This window comes from Lithobates pipiens, unplaced genomic scaffold, assembly GCF_037356315.1.
Source record: "Lithobates pipiens isolate NorthernLeopardFrog02 unplaced genomic scaffold, aLitPip1_a1.2 Scaffold_24, whole genome shotgun sequence".
NCBI classification, from domain to species: Eukaryota; Metazoa; Chordata; class Amphibia; order Anura; family Ranidae; genus Lithobates; species Lithobates pipiens.
In genome coordinates this window covers 8658202-8678068 of record NW_027507786.1, presented here as the reverse complement: position 1 = coordinate 8678068, position 19867 = coordinate 8658202, and the positions used below count along the sequence as shown (strand labels likewise).

The 19867-nt window shown below is 50.7% G+C and overlaps 1 protein-coding gene across 7 annotated transcripts in view; it reads right to left on the bottom strand.

Annotated features, from left to right (window-relative positions):
- USP47 (ubiquitin specific peptidase 47) overlaps positions 1-19867 on the bottom strand; it is a 123679-nt gene that overhangs the window by 77792 nt on the left and 26020 nt on the right. For 4 of the 7 annotated variants that reach the window (XM_077453562.1, XM_077453566.1, XM_077453567.1 and 1 more), the window contains exon 2: positions 3943-4002. The exons of 1 other annotated variant lie outside the window; for it this stretch is intronic. In XM_077453562.1, the coding sequence (XP_077309688.1) occupies positions 3943-4002 (60 nt within the window). Of the gene's footprint in view, positions 1-3942; positions 4003-12542; positions 12840-19867 lie in introns of those variants that run through there. 2 more of the 7 variants (XM_077453563.1, XM_077453568.1) reach the window with 1 other exon arrangement.

Sequence of the window (19867 nt, the reverse complement as noted above, 5' to 3'; positions counted from 1 at the left end):
ATACTGCAGCTGCTGACCTTTAAAATAAGGACACTTACCCGCCCAGCGCGCCCGCGATGTCGGCACCCGAAGCCGATTTCTCGATCCTCTCTCGGGTGCTGCCGCCGCCATCTTGGGTATGGGAATCAGGAAGTGGAGCCTTGTGGCTTCATTTCCCGGTTCCCTACTGCGCATGCGCAATAAGGATGGTCCCCGCTGTCTCTGGGATCCGTGTGTTTCCCAGCAGACAGCGGGGGACCTTCGGAAAGGGGCGTATATTCTGCGGAAAGGGGCGTAGCTTCTGCAGATATCTATGCCAGAAGTGGGTGCAGATACCTGTACTGTACAGGTACCTGCACCCCCCTCCCCCCTGAAAGGTGCCAATTGTGGTGCCAGAGGGGGGGGGGGGGGTGGTTCCAATGAGCGGAAGCTCCACTAAGTTAAAATCAATATTTTTTGCTAGAAAATTACTTGGAACACCCAAACATTAATAAAAAAAAAAATTATATATATATATATATATATATATATATATATATATAATAAAATTTTAGCAGAGACCCTAGGGCAGTGATGGCGAACCTTGGCACCCCAGATGTTTTGGAACTACATTTCCCATGATGCTCCAGTACACTGCAGAGTGCCAGAGCATCATGGGAAATGTAGTTCCAAAACATCTGGGGTGCCAAGGTTCGCCATCACTGCCCTAGGGAATAAAATGGCAATTGCTGCAATATTTTATGCCACACTGTGTTTGCCCAGCAGTCTTTCAAATGCAATTGTTTGGGAAAAAATACACTTCAATAATAAAAAAATAAAAAAACAGTAAAGTTAGCTAATTTTTTTTTGTTTTAATGTGAAAAATGAGGTTACGCCGCGAGAATCGTGATCCATCTTCTAAGCAAAAAAATCGTGATTCTCATTTTAGCCAGAATCGTGCAGCTCTAGATCAGATGAGACCAAAATCGAGATCTTTGGCATCAACGCAACTCGAAGTGTTTGGGGGGGGGAGGAGGAATGCTGCATTTGACCCCCAAGAACACCATCCCCCACCATCATACATGGAGGTGGAAACATTATGATTTGGGGGGGTGTTTTCTGCTAAGGGGACAGGAAAACTTCACCACATCTAAGAGATGATGGGTGAGAACCTCCTTCCCCTCAGCCATGGCATTTGAAATGGGTCGTAGATGGGTATTCCAGCATGACAACGACCCAAAAACACAAATGGCCAAGAAAACAAAGGAGTGGTTCAAGAAGAAGCACATTATGGTCCTGGAGTGGCCAAGCCAGACTCCAGACCTTAATCCCATAGAAAATATGTGGAGGGAGCTGAAGGTTCGAGTTACTAAATGTCAACCTCCAAACCTTAATGACTTGGAGAGGATTTGCAAAGAGGACAAAATCCATCCTGAGATGTGAGCAAAGCTGCTGGCCGACTACAAGAAACGGCTGACCTCCGATTGCCAACAAGGGTTTCTCCACCAAGTCATGTTTTGCGAAAAGGATCAAATACTTATTTCACTCATTAAAATGCCAATCAATTTATAACTTTTTGGAAACGTGTTTGTCTGGATATTTTTGTTGTTATTCTGTCACTGACTGGTAAAATAAACAGACCATTAAAATTCTAGACTGTTCATTTCTTTGTCAGTGGGCAAACGTACAAAACCAGCAGGGGGTCATAAACTTTCTGAAAATATCCCAACCCCCTCCTCAGTAGTGACTACAGAGCCCTCAGTCCTGATGCAAATAGTGGGCTGGATCCTGGGAGGAGTTATGCAAATATCAAAAGGCTTTGAGGAATGGGTGCCAGTCTGGAGAAGCGGGCATTCCTAGGCGGATGGCATTTGCATACAGACCACCCTAGGTAACGCCCACCTGTGATGTTGAGCCTCCATGAACTGAAATCCAATGAATAAAAGGGGTGGGCCAGGGACAGTCAGGCTAAGGAAAAATGCGCTAGATGATGCTGGATGTCCTCCAGGCAGGAAATGAGGCGGAGCTCCATCTGACTTGCTGCAGCTTTTAATGCACATTGTGAGAAGCTCACAGGATGCAGTGAAATCAGTGGAAGCCATTTCAGTCCAGGAGAGGATGTCATCAGAAACTTCAATGGAGCTGCAGGTTTTACACTGTGCACCCACCCCAGGGCCAATACTTTGTCCACTTCCATAGATCTGCCATGAACACTGCACACACTAGGGGGCGCTAGAAGGAATAATAGGTGACATGTTTGCTCTTGATGAAGCAAGATGGGAAGCAGAAAAAAATAAAAAATAACAATGTGGCGGCACAGAGACAAGCAATCTATCTGTATGCGATTCTATTACTGGGGAGATCCACCATCTCGTCCTGGGACCGTCATCGGATCACACAGTGATGGGAAATGACATTTTATAGTTGTCACCATAACTGGAAGCGAGGAAAAATGAGGACACCCGTTTCCAGGACAAACGGTCTAATAGAAGTGATATCCTCTACACCCTGTAGTGCCCATTTCTCCCTATACCAGTACAGGCTTTTAAGGGGGTGTGGTGGCACTTGGGCGAGGTGGTCTGATGTAGTGCAGGTATAATATGGCACTTTGTGCTGCCCGCTCTCTAAACACAGCCTTGGCTGACATTGTATGTTTACAGCAGGTTTCCTTTCACTCCTTCAAAAAGTCTCATTTTTAATGGTTGTCGTGTAATCACCTGGAATGTCGGACTTTACTACTGAGCTGGCACATATCAGCTGAAAGATAGAATGGCCACCTTGGCGTTGATAGAAGGGAAAAAATAGGAGGTGCAGAAGTTCAGGGCAGGTCTCATCAGTGTGGTGATGCTCACTAGCAAATCAAAGAGCAGTCAAGATATCTGGCAGTGACACAGAGTGTGTAGATGCAGGCATAAGGCTACAAGGGGCAGAGTATTGGCAGAGTCAGCTAGAGCAGGAAAGAGGCGGAGAAAGGGCACAGACTGCAGGAGGCGGAGAAAGGGCACAGACTGCAGGAGCAGGCAGGAGGCGGAGAAAGGGCACAGACTGCAGGAGCAGGCAGGAGGCGGAGAAAGGGCACAGACTGCAGGAGCAGGCAGGAGGCGGAGAAAGGGCACAGACTGCAGGAGCAGGCAGGAGGCGGAGAAAGGGCACAGACTGCAGGAGCAGGCAGGAGGCGGAGAAAGGGCACAGACTGCAGGAGCAGGCAGGAGGCGGAGAAAGGGCACAGACTGCAGGAGCAGGCAGGAGGCGCAAAGACTGCAGGAACAGACAAGAGGCAGGGTAGGGGTACAGCCTCTAAGACCAGGCAAGGGATGAGACAGTGGCACAGAGACTGCAAGACCAAGCAAGGAGTGGGGCAGGGCCACAGACGCTGCAGGAGCAGGCAAAAAGGCAAGGCAGTGGCAGAGTCTGTAGGAGTCGGCAGGAATCCAAAAGGCCCTTAGAACATTGTCCCACCTGTGCAGTTTGGATGGATTTTATTTATTATTCTTTTCAAAATTTACAGCTTTTTCAAACTTTTGCCAGTCACTGTTTAAGGGAACAACTGGTTAGACCTACCATAAAGCACATGCAAAATTTCCAGTTACTGGACTTGCGCGAGTAAGTAAAGATGGCGTGCAAAATGGAGTAGACCCAAGGCTAGTCATACAGTATACAAATTTCCTTTAGATTTACTGAAGCCATATAATGTGAAATCAAACCTAAACCCTTTCAATTTGTATGCAACCAAGCAGGTCCTTACACTACACAGCTGAAAGTAAATCTAATAAAATTAATTAGGGGGAAAAAAAAAAAAATTATATAATGTATGGCCAGATTTTTCCCCGATACAAAATTGTATTCCATTATTCATGAACCTGATATGACTATCAGACACAGTCTAGGCCAGTATTAGTCCAGCACAATCCGTATATCAAATGTTAGTGTTCAACACCGTGCAATATGGACGCCATGCTCCGGGAACACACAGCAACCCAATACCTGCGAGAATTTCTTCTTCATTTCATTAAAGATACTCTGTCTGCAACTCCAAAATAACCCCTGGGACAGAGACGAGGCCCATCAGACATTGGACAGATAACAGCATTCAACATCATCATCATCATTACAGAAAATACATTTTCAAAGTTTTTTTTTTATTTATTTACATTTTATTTATTTTTTTAATTGGGTGGCACCTCTTCATAATAGGGAAAAGGATGGATGACGGCACTATATTTTATTTTAATAATAAATAATAGAAAAAAAAATAAAAATAAATAAAACCCCAATCAGCATCTAAGTAGCTTTACCCTAATCGATCCATGACCCGGCTCTCTCCCAGCCTGTCTGCAGGAAAACATAAGCAGGAGGAGCTTCTAGTCACATGTGCTGGTCACATGTTCAAAACAGAAAAAAAAAAAAAAAAAAAAAGTATGTATAATATATATCAAAGATTACAAATTTTATTGGCGACAGTGTCGCACAATTGTAAGTTAAAGTAACGAAGTGCCAGGTCTCAAAAAATGTCCAGGTCATGAAAGGGGGGGGGGGGGGGGGGGGTAAATCTGCCAGGGGGGGGGGGGGGGGAAGTGGTTAACACCCAAAAGCTTGACGCACCTTAATGTGTTTGCAAGCGTGAAGCAATTATTTTTTTTGCCAAGACGCTGCCGCCAGGAGGAAAGATGGGCCCCGTATGTATGAAATCTTAGGCTGCAGAGCCAAGGGACTATAAATGCAGAATACTTTCCTGGAGCATCACTCCAAATCCGAACATCCCCTCCCCTCCCCCCCCCCCCCCCCCCAGCACAGGTGAGAAAAACAAATTAACTGACAACTTTCTAAAAAGGAAAAAGGAAATACAATTGACACATAAAACACCTTCCTATGCACAATAAACTGAGATCAGCCTGGAACCATCAACCCCCCGGGGGGGGTATGCAGGGCGCCAATTATTCCTCCCATACACCCATCACTGACCACCATACCGATGATATGGATTACCCACAAGGACTATTAGTCACAGCAGTCCCACCCCGAGCACACAACATGGCCGCTATGCGTTCCACTAGGTTTCCTAATCTGACAGAACACGAAGGGGGCAGCGGACATCTTCTTACACCCAGCAAAGTCTTAAATTTCACACTTATTTAGCTTAGATTTTAGAAATGCTGCATTTCCATATACGTGACACAGTTTTGATGTTGCATTTGAAAAGCAGCGACAAGCCTGCAGTCAGAAGATGGCATCGACCATCTTGGTACACCCCACACTGCTCAGCGCCAAACTGTTAGTCATTTGGCGCCGAAGCACATTTTCCGACACCCTCACGGGGTCGCGGTGAAATAGTCCATTTCAGTATATAAAAGGCGAGTTAACTGCTAAACTAAGTGTGAAATTGAAGACTTTGCTGGGTGTAACAAGATGTCCGCTGCCACCTTCGTGTTCTCTCAAATTAGGAAACCTATTGAATCACATAGTGACCATGTTGGAACGCATAGTTTGTGCACAATAAGCAAACATTGTTCGCAAGTCACTTCCGTTGCATTTTCTGATGGGTAGCAGTATTCTGATAGAACACCGGTATCTGCTCCTTTGTGTAGGGAAGAATAGGATGAGTACCGCCAGAGACCTACAAATGACCTCCAGCAGGCCACTGGTGTGAATGTCTCTGACCAAACAATCAGAAACAGATTTCATGAGGGTGGCCTGAGGGCCCGACGTCCTCTAGTGGGCCCTGTGCTCACTGCCCGGCACTGTGGAACTTGAATGGCATTTGCCATGAACACCAGAACTGGCCGGTCCACCACCGGCGCCCTGTAGTCATCTCAGGTGAGAGGAGGTCCACCATGAGCACAAGTGACAGACCTGAAAAAAAGAGTCTAGGGAAGCCGTGGAGAATGTTTTGCTGCCTGTAACATGGTTCGGCATGACCGGTTTGGTGGTGGGTCAGTGATGGTTTGGGGAGGCATATCATAGTTACATAGTAGGTGAGGTTGAAAAAAAAAGAGACAAGTCCATCAAGTCCAACCTATTGAGGGACGTACAGACCTCTACAGGCTAGACAATGGCACCCTGACTGCCATTAGATATCAGGATGAAATCCTTGGATCCATTGTTAAACCCTACACTGGTGCAGTGGGTCCTGGGTTCCTCCAGGTGCACAACAATGCCCGGCCTCATGTGACGAGAGTATGCAGCCAGTCCCTGGAGGATGAAGGAATGGTTACCATCGAACGGCCCCCACGCTCGCCTGACCTAAATCCAATGGAACACCTCTGGGTTATCTTTCGGTCCATCTGACGCCACCAGGTTGCACCTCAGACTGTTCGGGAGCTCAGTGATGCCCTGGTCTAGATCTGGGAGGAAACACCCCGAGACACCATCCGTGGTCTCATTAGGAGCAGGCCCCGACGTTGTCAGGCATGCATACAAGCACATGGAGGCCATACATACTAATGAGGAACGTTTTGAGTTGCTGCAACGAGATTTCAGCAAAATGGACTAGCCTGCTCCATCATTTTATCACTTTAAAGCGGAGGTCCACCCTAAAGTGGACCTCCGCTCATCGGAACCCTCCCCCCCTCCGGCGCCACAATTGGCACCTTTCAGGGGGGAGGGGGGGTGCAGATACCTGTACAGTACAGGTATTCTGCACCCACTTCCGGGATAGCTCTCTGCGGAAAGGGGCGTATATTACGCCCCTTTCCGCAAGTGCCCGCCCCTTTCCGCAAGTGCCCCGCTGCCTGCTGGGAAACACACAGATCCCAGAGGCAGCGGGGACTGTCCTTATTGCGCAGCGCGATTCGCGCAGTAGGGAACCGGGAAATGAAGCCGAAAGGCTCCATTTCCTGATTCCCATACCCAAGATGGCGGCGGCAGCACCCGACATACAATCTACAGATCGGCTTCAGGTGCCGACATCGCGGGCGCGCTGGACAGGTAAGTGTCACTATTTTAAAAGTCAGCAGCTGCAGTATTTGTAGCTGCTGGCTTTAAAAAAAAAACAAAAAAAAAAAAACGCGGAGTCCCGGTGGACTCCCACTTTAATTTCCAGGGTGTCTTTGAATTCTGCCCTCTGTAGGTTGATACGTTTCAAACGATGTGCCATACTACATCCAACATACAAGGAGAAAGGAAGGCACAATCTAAGTGTAGTAAATTAGAGGTTTATTGTAATAAAAGACAATTGGCAACTCTCAAAAAAATAAAAATAAAATAAAAACCACTGGCTCATCAACATAGTGGTTGAGTTGAGTCGTGTCTTCATATAGCGAAGTCATTTACCGCGTAGGATCTCAACACGCTTACAAAACACAATTTTCGAAGACAGGATCTGATTAACCTACCAGTATGTCTTTTGGAGTGTGGGAGGAAACCGGAGTACCCGGAGGAAACCCACGCAGGCACAGGGAGAACATGCAAACTCCAGGCAGATGGTGTCGTGGTCGAGATTTGAACCAGCAACCCTATTGCTGACAGGTGAAAGTGCTACCCACTACACCACGGTGCTGCCCTGTGGTGCAGGAGATGCTCAGCACAGCAGGTTACCGCAGTACAGGTAGAAATATACTGGGTTTGTCAGATGACAAACATGTAAATTTACTACACTTAGATTGTGCCCCTCATTTCTTCTCATCTGGTCCTCCACTAGAGGAACCCTAGGATTCCACAGAACCCTGGCTGAGAATGGCTGCTATAGGATATAAGCACGGAGTCTACTGAAATCAAATCCAAGATGGTGGCAGCACTGGGTCTCTATGCTCCTCCATGCAATGCTGGCAGATCATGGCTGGTGGGAGGGGCAGTACTCCTCTCAAGAGCCCTCAGTCCTGATGCAACAGTGGGCTGGCTCTTGGGAGGAGCTATGCAAATGCCTTAATGGGTCAGTGTCAGTCTGGAGGAGTGGGCGTGTCTAGGCAGATGCCGTTTGTATACAGAACACCAACATGTGCTGCGGAGTCTCCATGATTGAAAGAACTGAAATCCAAATAATGAAAAGAGCGAGTCGGGGCAGACAGGCTGGGAAGGAAAGCAGGTGGGCTCCATCTGCAGCTTCTAATGCACATTGTGAGTAGCTCACAGTGTGCAGTGAAATCAGAGGAAGCCGTTTCAGTCCAGCAGAGGAGCTGGTATAACTGTGCAAGACTGGAAGGGGAGGCCAGCAGTTTATTCATACCAGTGGATATAATAATCTCCGGTTGTTGGGATACCATAGGTGCTCAACCTGTGGCCCTCCTGCTGTTTACACATCCCATCATGCCTCTGTGAGTCATGCTTGTAACTGTCAGCAGCTTGCAATGCCTCATGGGAGTTGTAGGCCCACAACAGGGGTCACAGGTTGAGCACCCATGGATTAGACTCACTCCCAGAGTTCCATGATCAGCATGCCCCCCCCCCCCCCAGGTTGTAGAGCTAGTGAACATATGGCCTTCCCAGCAATCTTGTAAGTTAATTAAAACTAGACGTGTTCTGCGGCTCGGAGGGGCTCAGCCTGGGAATACCACCGAGTTCACTGATCTCTAGCCGTTCGGATTACACATTTTGCAGTATATACTGTGCGGCACCACCGACAACCAAATCTACAAATAAAAGGGGGACTCCACCCCAACATGTGTTTAAATGAATCCTCCCCTGTACGGAAATGGCTTACTCTGATTTCACTGCACACTGCGAGCTTCTCACAATGTGCATTAGAAGCTGCAAGCAAGTCAGATGAAGCCCCGCCTCATTTCTTGGCTGGACCACGTCTAGCATCATCTTCACAAGATAAATGCTCCGCCCACAAGCTTGTGATTGACAGCTGGTTGCCTGACTTGCACCAAAAAAAAAAAAAAAAAAAGGGAACAATGTTACATCCAAGAATCTAGGAACATGTAGTTCAGACATCAGGGGTTAGGCGATTACTCAATGCATGTTCCTTGGCTGGAAGTTTGGAGAAGCTGTGAATGAGAGAAAAGCTAAGAAATCTAAAAATACCTTTAGAAGCATTAAAAAAAAAAAAAATCGTGCAACTTAAAGATTGTATCTAAAAAGGGAAATACAAATTTTAATAAAAAAGAGCATTACATACAAATGTAAAGATCTCTTTTCCATAAATCAGCTTGTGGTTTAAGTTGATTGGCTCTTTGGTTGTTGCAGATAAAAGGAGAATAAGCCAGATCTGCGATGGAATACTCCTGCGAGGCGATAAATCCGAGGATTACACCCGCCACCAATCCCTGTTCACAACTCACTGGCTAAAGGTCATTCAAGGAGCAGAGCTCGGCGTGATTACTCTACAGCACACGTGAAAGGACGGCCTACACCCTCATCTCCGACACGGCCCGCTACTTCCCCAATGTCAAGACGTGATAGAAGCTAGTAGCTCACCATTGGCTCAAGGCCTACAATAAAGGGCCAGAAGGGCCCCCAATAAAAGTTAACCAGCAGAGATGGAAGCGAACCTACACACATAAAGAAGTTAATTGTTGTGAACAAACAGCACACCCTACTCTTTACAATGATCAGAATAGCAGAAAAACTGATCCCAAGTACATATAGAGTGTGAACTAAAAAGAGTAGAAGAGCAGACCGCAGAATTCGGCTCCCGGTGTCGGTATCTTTCAGTGCAGAGGATACTGGGACCGGATTTGGGGGGTCCAGAGATTACAATGAGCATTGTGAGAGTTGGGGAGAGTTGGCAGATCTGGGGAGGGGGTTGGCATGAGAGTTAGTGGAAGGTTACGAGGGGGGGTTCAGTTAGAGGGATCCAAAGAAGTTTTAGGGTTAGCATGAGGGCTGGGGGTCTTTGGAGGATAGGCGTGAGAAATGGGAGATCCAAGGCCTGTTTCAAGAAGGGTTAGTGTGCGAGTGGTACCAGTAAGGGTCAGAGAGTTACAAGGAGGGTTGGGGGATCAAGGGAGGGCAAGCATGGGGGTTGGGATATCCAAGGATTTTTTTTTAAAGGTGGGTTATTGTGAGGCTTACAGGGAGGGGCTGAGGATTCGGGGAGGATAGAAGTGATAACTGGGAACAGCCTTTCTCAAACTTTTCAACACATGGGAACCTTTGAAATACATTTCTGGTCTCAGGGAACCCCTGTAAAAAGAGGACTGTGTCTACAACTCATGATACATTAGTGTGATGGTCAGTGGGAAAAATGCTCCTTACACTTGTGGTCACTGGGAAGAATTACCTCCTAGTAGAATGCTAAAAAGATTGGTGGTGTCAGTGGAAACTTAGAGAGGCAGAAACTGCTTATTGCTCAAGGAACCCCTAGCAACCTATGGAGGAACACTTGGCTTTCATGGAACCCTGGTTGACTGGGAGGGTAAGCAGTGAGGGCTGGCAGAAGGGAGGCCCGACCGGGGAGGGCAGGGGAGGCCCGACCGGGGAGGGCAGGGGAGGCCCGACCGGGGAAGGCAGGAGAGGCCCGACCGGGGAAGGCAGGAGAGGCCCGACCGGGGAAGGCAGGAGAGGCCCGACCGGGGAAGGCAGGAGAGGCCCGACCGGGGAAGGCAGGAGAGGCCCGACCGGGGAAGGCAGGAGAGGCCCGACCGGGGAAGGCAGGAGAGGCCCGACCGGGGAAGGCAGGAGAGGCCCGACCGGGGAAGGCAGGAGAGGCCCGACCGGGGAAGGCAGGAGAGGCCCGACCGGGGAAGGCAGGAGAGGCCCGACCGGGGAAGGCAGGAGAGGCCCGACCGGGGAAGGCAGGAGAGGCCCGACCGGGGAAGGCAGGAGAGGCCCGACCGGGGAAGGCAGGAGAGGCCCGACCGGGGAAGGCAGGAGAGGCCCGACCGGGGAAGGCAGGGGAGGCCCGACCGGGGAAGGCAGGGGAGGCCCGACCGGGGAAGGCAGGGGAGGCCCGACCGGGGAAGGCAGGGGAGGCCCGACCGGGGAAGGCAGGGGAGGCCCGACCGGGGAAGGCAGGGGAGGCCCGACCGGGGAAGGCAGGGGAGGCCCGACCGGGGAAGGCAGGGGAGGCCCGACCGGGGAAGGCAGGGGAGGCCCGACCGGGGAAGGCAGGGGAGGCCCGACCGGGGAAGGCAGGGAAGGCCCGACCGGGGAAGGCAGGGGAGGCCCGACCGGGGAAGGCAGGGGAGGCCCGACCGGGGAAGGCAGGGGAGGCCCGACCGGGGAAGGCAGGGGAGGCCCGACCGGGGGAGGCAGGGGAGGCCCGACCGGGGGAGGCAGGGGAGGCCCGACCGGGGGAGGCAGGGGAGGCCCGACCGGGGGAGGCAGGGGAGGCCCGACCGGGGGAGGCAGGGGAGGCCCGACCGGGGGAGGCAGGGGAGGCCCGACCGGGGGAGGCAGGGGAGGCCCGACCGGGGGAGGCAGGGGAGGCCCGACCGGGGGAGGCAGGGGAGGCCCGACCGGGGGAGGCAGGGGAGGCCCGACCGGGGAGGGAGGGGAGGCCCGACCGGGGAGGGAAGGGAGGCCCGACCGGGGAAGGAAGGGAGGCCCGACGGGGGGAGGAAGGGAGGCCCGACGGGGGGAGGAAGGGAGGCCCGACGGGGGGAGGCAGGGAGGCCCGACGGGGGGAGGCAGGGAGGCCCGACGGGGGGAGGCAGGGAGGCCCGACCGGGGGAGGAATGGAGGCCCGACCGGGGGAGGAATGGAGGCCCGACCGGGGAGTGTGGTGTGATGGAAAACTCAAAAAGGGACGGTTGGCATGAGTGTTAGTGGAGGTTACAAGGGGGGATCAATTTGAGAAATCCAAAGAAAATTGAAAATAAAGGTTAGGGGGATCCAGGGAGGTTTGGCATGAGCGCTGGGAGTCCAGGGAGGACAGCTATGAGTACTGGGAGATCCAAATCCCATTTTAAGAAGGGTTAGTGTGAGTGGTACCAAACGAGGGTCAGGAGGGCTACAAGGAGGGTTGGGGTTCAAGGGAGGGCAAGCATGACAGTTGGGATATCCCAGGATTGTTTGATGGAGTGTTACAGGGAGGGCTAGCAATTCAAGGACAAAAGGCGTAAAAAATGTGAGATTCAAGGACTGTTTTAAGAAGGGTTATTACGAGTGTTACCAGGGAAGGTCAGTGTGAAGGTTGCAAGGAGCGTTGGCAATCGAGGGAGAGTTAACTTGAGGGTTGGCATATATAAGTGTTGTTTCTTGGAGATATACCGTGAAGGTTGTGGATCCAGGGAAGGTCAGCATTAAGGTTGGGAGATCCAGGAATTTATTAGACATCGTTAGTGTTAGACTGTTCCACATGACCCAGTTATTTTAAAGACCCCGCATTCTACAACCATTAAAAATTCTTTAAAACTGACCACCCAGGAGGATAAAGAAGGAAGTGGGCAGACATCTTTAGGTGCTTGCCCTTAAAGTGAACCTGTCCGAGGATATAAAAGTATCTTTATTGGGATTTGTAGCGCTGAAGAACCTTGCACCCTACACCCAAAGTCTGCTGTCCTGAAGACAAGTATAGGTCCTCTTGGGCAATTTTGCTTTAAATTTATACACCTTGATAAAAACAACGACAGGTTTCATTTTGACTCAGTAAGTTAGATTCACAAAGGAAAGCAAGCAAGTCTTTCAATAAACTTTATCAACACCACCCACAGAGAGAACAGACAGAAATGTCTCTTAATCTTCAGCTCACGGTCGCGACTCACCTGGCTGAGGATTCGGAATTCACCTTTGGATTTGGAGCATGACTGAAACAGGTTGACCAGGAACCTGATCATCGAGGAGCTCGAGCTTTGAGTCATGTGCAGATTTTTCAGCACTTTCCTTTATGGTAGATGATACACCCTCCACCCAGCTCTGAGCAGGCCACGCTGACATGGTTCATAGCTCCAGAGATCGTTCCTAATCCCAGGACCATGGAAGGAGGGGGCCCTTGTAGCCAACGCCAGCGCCCCGGCTAAATCCAAATGACCGTCTTTTCTGTGACTTTATTCAGAAGTGAAAGTCACAACCACTTCCTGCTTTCTGAGAAACTTTCTTACTCAATTCTTATCAGTAAGACTTTGAGCTGCAATATAACATCCACTATAACCGACGTCACCTGGTCAAGGCACAAGAATTCACGCTGCAAGGAAGGAGAATTAGAGGCCCCGACCACGAGAGTGGCGGCTAGAAAATGCCATCGCTCCCAGCGTTTCATTAGAACATTATGGGGGGCAATAGGTCAGATAAGCTCGAGTACACCAGCGGAGCTTGTCCACCAAATGATGGAATTCAATTATAAAAGTATATCCAACGCCAAAACTTTACCCACTTACACCTCCAGAAGGTTTTACCCCCCCCCCTTTATGACCAGGCTATTTTATGCTTTTCAGCAGTGCGCTACTTTAAAGCGGGAGTCCGCCGGGACTCGGCGTTTTTTTTTTTTTTTTAAAGCCAGCAGCTACAAATACTGCAGCTGCTGACTTTTAAAATAGTGACACTTACCCGCCCAGCGCGCCCGCGATGTCGGCACCCGAAGCCGATCTCTCGATCGTCTCTCGGGTGCTGCCGCCGCCATCTTGGGTATGGGAATCAGGAAGTGGAGCCTTTCGGCTTCATTTCCCGGTTCCCTACTGCGCATGCGCGAGTCGCGCAATAAGGACGGTCCCCGCTGCCTCTGGGATCTGTGTGTTTCCCAGCAGGCAGCGGGGCACTTGCGGAAAGGGGCATAATCTACGCCCCTTTCTGCAGAGAGCTATCCCGGAAGTGGGTGCAGATACCTGTACTGTACCCCTCCCCCCTGAAAGGTGCCAATTGTGGCGCCGGAGGGGGGGGGAGGGTTCCGATGAGCGGAAGGTCCACTTTAGGGTGGACCTCCGCTTTAACTGGTTATTGCACAGCCATGCAATGCTGTACCCAACTAAAACCATATATCATTTTTTTTTCCGTACAAATAGAGTTCATTTGGTGGTATCTGATCACCTCTGGGATTTTTAAATTTTTTTATTACATAAAACAAAAAAATACTGAAAATCAGGGATGCACCGAAATTTTCGGCCACCAAAAATAGGGTTTTCAGCATTGTGCCGAAAGAAAGAAAGAAAGAGGTCATGTGACTCAAAAAGTGCATCAAAAGCGCAACACAGGAGCATTTTTGATGCGTTTTCAATGCATTTAAAAAAAAGGGAGGTGCATTTTGACTTGGAACACTACATGCGATTTGCAGAGGAAACGCACCGCATTCCTGCATACAACACATATGTGAGGTCTGTGCGATACATATGTGAGGTCTGTGCGATACATATGTGAGGTCTGTGCGATTTAAGCCATACATTTGTATGGCTCAAATCGCACTTTTATTCTCCGAAACGTGAACAACCATGCGATTCTGGAAATCTCACTGCATTTCCGCTGTTTCAAGGTGTCGTTAATCGCATGGATGTCCTGCGATTGCTATGAAGTGCGATGCGGGGAAAACGCTGTGAATCTTGTGCGTTTCCTGCATCAGTATGAACCAGGGCTCAAAGCCGACTTATAAAGCTGGAGTTTAATCTGCTTATACTTGGTCCTCCCTGCCCCACCCCCACACTGATGATATTTTTAATCAAAATCATTACTAGTTTTATTACTCCTCACTGATGTCATCACTGGGTCTATGTGCTTCTCTATGCAGTGCATAAAGATCATGGCTGGGGGGGGAGGGGCGATAGCTTCCTGAAAACATCCCAGTCCCTGGCGTCAGTACTCCTCATAAGAGCCCTCAGTTCTGATGAAAGCAGTGGGTGTGCTCATGGGAGGAGTTATGCAAATATCAAAAATGTCTTAATGCGAGGATGACAGTCTGGAAAAGTAGGCGTTTCTAGACAGGATGTATTTGAATAGGTAACACCCACATGGGATACTGAGCCCCCAATGACTGAAAAAAAAACAACAACCTAAAAGCCAATGAATGAAAAGGGCGGGGCCAAAGGCCAGTCCGGCTGTGGGGGAGGAATGGAGGGAGTGAATGGAGGGAGGTAGGAATGAGCGGCGAGGGACAGAAGTGAAGAGAATGGCGCTCAGACGGATTCTTCAGGAGATAATCCCAGGCCAGGCTCACTAAGACCTATTACTGTACTAAGACCCCCCACACTGCCACTTCCCGACCAGTGCACGACAGAATGGCATGGGCAGGCATATTGGCGTACATGTACGTCCAATATTCGTTGCCGCCGTGCCATTGGGAGCGCGCCGCCGGCGGTGCGCTCCCGCGCTGGTCGGGACCCCCGTGAGTCGGGTCGCGGGACCCGCGGACTCGATCGCCGCGGGCATCCCCGCGATCGTCTCACGGAGCGGCCGAATGGAGGAAATGCTGTATAAACAACATTTTTCCATTCTGCCTAGCAACTAGTGACGCTGATCTCTGCTCCATGTGATTGGAGCAGAGATCAGTGTACACTAAATGAAAGCCCAACCCCCCCACAGTTAGTAACACACCCCTAGGAAACACTTAACCCCTACACTGCCACCCACTGGTTAACCCTTTCACTGCCAGTGTCATTTACACAGGAATCACTGCATTTATATAGCAGTGATTACTGTATAAATGACAATGGTCCCAAAAATGTGTCAAAAATGTCCGATGTGTCCGCCACAATAAAAAAAAAAAAAAAAAAAAAAAAAAAAAAAAAATCGCAGATCGCCGCCATTACTAGTAAAAAAATAAATAAAAAATTATTAATAAAAATGCTATAAAACTATCCCTATTTTGTAAACGCTATAACTTTTGCGCAAACCAATCAATAATCGCTTATTGCGATTTTTTTTACCAAAAATATGTAGAAGAATACGTATCGGCCTAAACTGAGGGAAAAATAATTTTGTTTGGGAGCCACGTCGCACGACCGCGCAATTGTCAGTTAAAGGGACGCAGTGCCTAATCGCAAAAAGTGGTCTGGTCTTTGACCAGCAAATTGGTCCGGTCTGCAAGTGGTTAATATCCACAACGGACTTCACACTCCCAATTCTATGATCACTGAAGGGGCAACGTGACCGGGAGGGGCACCCAACAAACCAGCCATCAGACTGAGGAAACCAGCGCAATGGCCTTCCTAGACAATCAGACAGACAGAATAGATTGGGATTGAAGTCGGTAAATGAGGGGGGCGAAAACTCCAGATTGTCCACCAACCCAACTAAAGAGCCGCTATTCTGTGCTGGACCCAGAAATTGCTCTGTGATCTATATCTGCCGTCTCTGACCCTCCCCTGTAATACGTGTGCCGTCTCTGACCATCCCCTGTAATACGTGTGCCGCCTCTGACCCTCCCCTGTAATACGTGTGCCGTCTCTGACCAACCCCTGTAATACGTGTGCCGTCTCTGACCATCCCCTGTAATACGTGTGCCGTCTCTGACCAACCCCTGTAATACGTGTGCCGTCTCTGACCATCCCCTGTAATACGTGTGCCGTCTCTGACCCTCCCCTGTAATACGTGTGCCGCCTCTGACCCTCCCCTGTAATACGTGTGCCGTCTCTGACCATCCCCTGTAATACGTGTGCCGCCTCTGACCATCCCCTGTAATACGTGTGCCGCCTCTGACCCTCCCCTGTAATACGTGTGCCGTCTCTGACCATCCCCTGTAATACGTGTGCCGTCTCTGACCATCCCCTGTAATACGTGTGCCGTCTCTGACCATCCCCTGTAATACGTGTGCCGTCTCTGACCATCCCCTGTAATACGTGTGCCGTCTCTGACCATCCCCTGTAATACGTGTGCCGTCTCTGACCATCCCCTGTAATACGTGTGCCGTCTCTGACCATCCCCTGTAATACGTGTGCCGTCTCTGACCATCCCCTGTAATACGTGTGCCGTCTCTGACCATCCCCTGTAATACGTGTGCCGTCTCTGACCATCCCCTGTAATACGTGTGCCGTCTCTGACCATCCCCTGTAATACGTGTGCCGTCTCTGACCATCCCCTGTAATACGTGTGCCGTCTCTGACCATCCCCTGTAATACGTGTGCCGTCTCTGACCATCCCCTGTAATACGTGTGCCGTCTCTGACCATCCCCTGTAATACGTGTGCCGTCTCTGACCATCCCCTGTAATACGTGTGCCGTCTCTGACCATCCCCTGTAATACGTGTGCCGTCTCTGACCATCCCCTGTAATACGTGTGCCGTCTCTGACCATCCCCTGTAATACGTGTGCCGTCTCTGACCATCCCCTGTAATACGTGTGCCGTCTCTGACCATCCCCTGTAATACGTGTGCCGTCTCTGACCATCCCCTGTAATACGTGTGCCGTCTCTGACCATCCCCTGTAATACGTGTGCCGTCTCTGACCATCCCCTGTAATACGTGTGCCGTCTCTGACCATCCCCTGTAATACGTGTGCCGTCTCTGACCATCCCCTGTAATACGTGTGCCGTCTCTGACCATCCCCTGTAATACGTGTGCCGTCTCTGACCATCCCCTGTAATACGTGTGCCGTCTCTGACCATCCCCTGTAATACGTGTGCCGTCTCTGACCATCCCCTGTAATACGTGTGCCGTCTCTGACCATCCCCTGTAATACGTGTGCCGTCTCTGACCATCCCCTGTAATACGTGTGCCGTCTCTGACCATCCCCTGTAATACGTGTGCCGTCTCTGACCATCCCCTGTAATACGTGTGCCGTCTCTGACCATCCCCTGTAATACGTGTGCCGTCTCTGACCATCCCCTGTAATACGTGTGCCGTCTCTGACCATCCCCTGTAATACGTGTGCCGTCTCTGACCATCCCCTGTAATACGTGTGCCGTCTCTGACCATCCCCTGTAATACGTGTGCCGTCTCTGACCATCCCCTGTAATACGTGTGCCGTCTCTGACCATCCCCTGTAATACGTGTGCCGTCTCTGACCATCCCCTGTAATACGTGTGCCGTCTCTGACCATCCCCTGTAATACGTGTGCCGTCTCTGACCATCCCCTGTAATACGTGTGCCGTCTCTGACCATCCCCTGTAATACGTGTGCCGTCTCTGACCATCCCCTGTAATACGTGTGCCGTCTCTGACCATCCCCTGTAATACGTGTGCCGTCTCTGACCATCCCCTGTAATACGTGTGCCGTCTCTGACCATCCCCTGTAATACGTGTGCCGTCTCTGACCATCCCCTGTAATACGTGTGCCGTCTCTGACCATCCCCTGTAATACGTGTGCCGTCTCTGACCATCCCCTGTAATACGTGTGCCGTCTCTGACCATCCCCTGTAATACGTGTGCCGTCTCTGACCATCCCCTGTAATACGTGTGCCGTCTCTGACCATCCCCTGTAATACGTGTGCCGTCTCTGACCATCCCCTGTAATACGTGTGCCGTCTCTGACCATCCCCTGTAATACGTGTGCCGTCTCTGACCATCCCCTGTAATACGTGTGCCGTCTCTGACCATCCCCTGTAATACGTGTGCCGTCTCTGACCATCCCCTGTAATACGTGTGCCGTCTCTGACCATCCCCTGTAATACGTGTGCCGTCTCTGACCATCCCCTGTAATACGTGTGCCGTCTCTGACCATCCCCTGTAATACGTGTGCCGTCTCTGACCATCCCCTGTAATACGTGTGCCGTCTCTGACCATCCCCTGTAATACGTGTGCCGTCTCTGACCATCCCCTGTAATACGTGTGCCGTCTCTGACCATCCCCTGTAATACGTGTGCCGTCTCTGACCATCCCCTGTAATACGTGTGCCGTCTCTGACCATCCCCTGTAATACGTGTGCCGTCTCTGACCCTCCCCTGTAATATATCTGCCGTCTCTGACCCTCTCCTGTAATACATCTGCCGTCTCTGACCCTCTCCTGTAATACATCTGCCGTCTCTGACCCTCTCCTGTAATACATCTGCCGTCTCTGACCCTCCCCTGTAATACATCTGCCGTCTCTGACCCTCCCCTGTAATACGTGTGCCGTCTCTGACCCTCCCCTGTAATACGTGTGCCGTCTCTGACCCTCCCCTGTAATACGTGTGCCGTCTCTGACCCTCCCCTGTAATACGTGTGCCGTCTCTGACCATCCCCTGTAATACGTGTGCCGTCTCTGACCATCCCCTGTAATACGTGTGCCGCCTCTGACCCTCCCCTGTAATACGTGTGCCGCCTCTGACCATCCCCTGTAATACGTGTGCCGCCTCTGACCCTCCCCTGTAATACGTGTGCCGCCTCTGACCATCCCCTGTAATACGTGTGCCGTCTCTGACCATCCCCTGTAATACGTGTGCCGCCTCTGACCATCCCCTGTAATACGTGTGCCGTCTCTGACCATCCCCTGTAATACGTGTGCCGCCTCTGACCCTCCCCTGTAATACGTGTGCCGCCTCTGACCATCCCCTGTAATACGTGTGCCGCCTCTGACCCTCCCCTGTAATACGTGTGCCGTCTCTGACCATCCCCTGTAATACGTGTGCCGTCTCTGACCATCCCCTGTAATACGTGTGCCGTCTCTGACCATCCCCTGTAATACGTGTGCCGTCTCTGACCATCCCCTGTAATACGTGTGCCGTCTCTGACCATCCCCTGTAATACGTGTGCCGTCTCTGACCATCCCCTGTAATACGTGTGCCGTCTCTGACCATCCCCTGTAATACGTGTGCCGTCTCTGACCATCCCCTGTAATACGTGTGCCGTCTCTGACCATCCCCTGTAATACGTGTGCCGTCTCTGACCATCCCCTGTAATACGTGTGCCGTCTCTGACCATCCCCTGTAATACGTGTGCCGTCTCTGACCATCCCCTGTAATACGTGTGCCGTCTCTGACCATCCCCTGTAATACGTGTGCCGTCTCTGACCATCCCCTGTAATACGTGTGCCGTCTCTGACCATCCCCTGTAATACGTGTGCCGTCTCTGACCATCCCCTGTAATACGTGTGCCGTCTCTGACCATCCCCTGTAATACGTGTGCCGTCTCTGACCATCCCCTGTAATACGTGTGCCGTCTCTGACCATCCCCTGTAATACGTGTGCCGTCTCTGACCATCCCCTGTAATACGTGTGCCGTCTCTGACCATCCCCTGTAATACGTGTGCCGTCTC